Genomic DNA, 620 nt, shown 5'->3' with positions numbered 1-620 from the left:
GAAAGAGGAGGGGGAGGAGCGGACGGAGAGCGAGAGGGTGGACTACGGCTTCGGGCTGAGCCTGGAGGCAGCGCGCCACCACGAGAACAGCTCGCGGGGCGCGGTGGTGGGCGTGGGCGACGAGGGCCGCCCCCTGCCGGACGTCATGCAGGGCATGGTGCTCAGCTCCATGCAGCACTTCAGCGAGGCCTTCCACCAGGTCCTGGGCGAGAAGCATAAGCGCGGCCACCTGGCCGAGGCCGAGGGCCACAGGGACACTTGCGACGAAGACTCGGTGGCCGGCGAGTCGGACCGCATAGACGATGGCACTGTTAACGGCCGCGGCTGCTCCCCGGGTGAGTCGGCCTCGGGGGGTCTGTCCAAAAAGCTGCTGCTGGGCAGCCCCAGCTCGCTGAGCCCCTTCTCCAAGCGCATCAAGCTCGAGAAGGAGTTCGACCTGCCTCCCGCCGCGATGCCCAACACGGAGAACGTGTACTCGCAGTGGCTAGCCGGCTACGCAGCCTCCAGGCAGCTCAAAGATCCCTTCCTGAGCTTCGGAGACTCCAGACAATCGCCTTTCGCCTCCTCGTCGGAGCACTCGTCGGAGAACGGGAGCTTGCGCTTCTCCACGCCGCCCGGGG

General features: G+C 67.4%; 1 protein-coding gene across 4 annotated transcripts in view; it reads left to right on the top strand.

Annotated features, from left to right (window-relative positions):
- BCL11A (B-cell CLL/lymphoma 11A (zinc finger protein)) overlaps positions 1–620 on the top strand; it is a 101,563-nt gene that overhangs the window by 92,201 nt on the left and 8,742 nt on the right. For 3 of the 4 annotated variants that reach the window (XM_010862948.1, XM_010862949.1, XM_010862947.1), the window contains exon 5: positions 1–618. This exon is cut by the window's left edge and continues 14 nt beyond it. The exons of the other annotated variant lie outside the window; for it this stretch is intronic. In XM_010862948.1, coding sequence (XP_010861250.1) covers positions 1–618 — 618 coding nt within the window. The remainder of the gene's footprint in view (positions 619–620) is intronic. 4 annotated transcript variants of the gene reach the window in all.

Source organism: Bison bison, unplaced genomic scaffold (genome assembly GCF_000754665.1).
Source record: "Bison bison bison isolate TAMUID 2011002044 unplaced genomic scaffold, Bison_UMD1.0 scf7180017864486, whole genome shotgun sequence".
In the NCBI taxonomy this organism is placed as follows: domain Eukaryota; kingdom Metazoa; phylum Chordata; class Mammalia; order Artiodactyla; family Bovidae; genus Bison; species Bison bison.
This window is presented reverse-complemented; position numbering and strand designations above follow the sequence as displayed.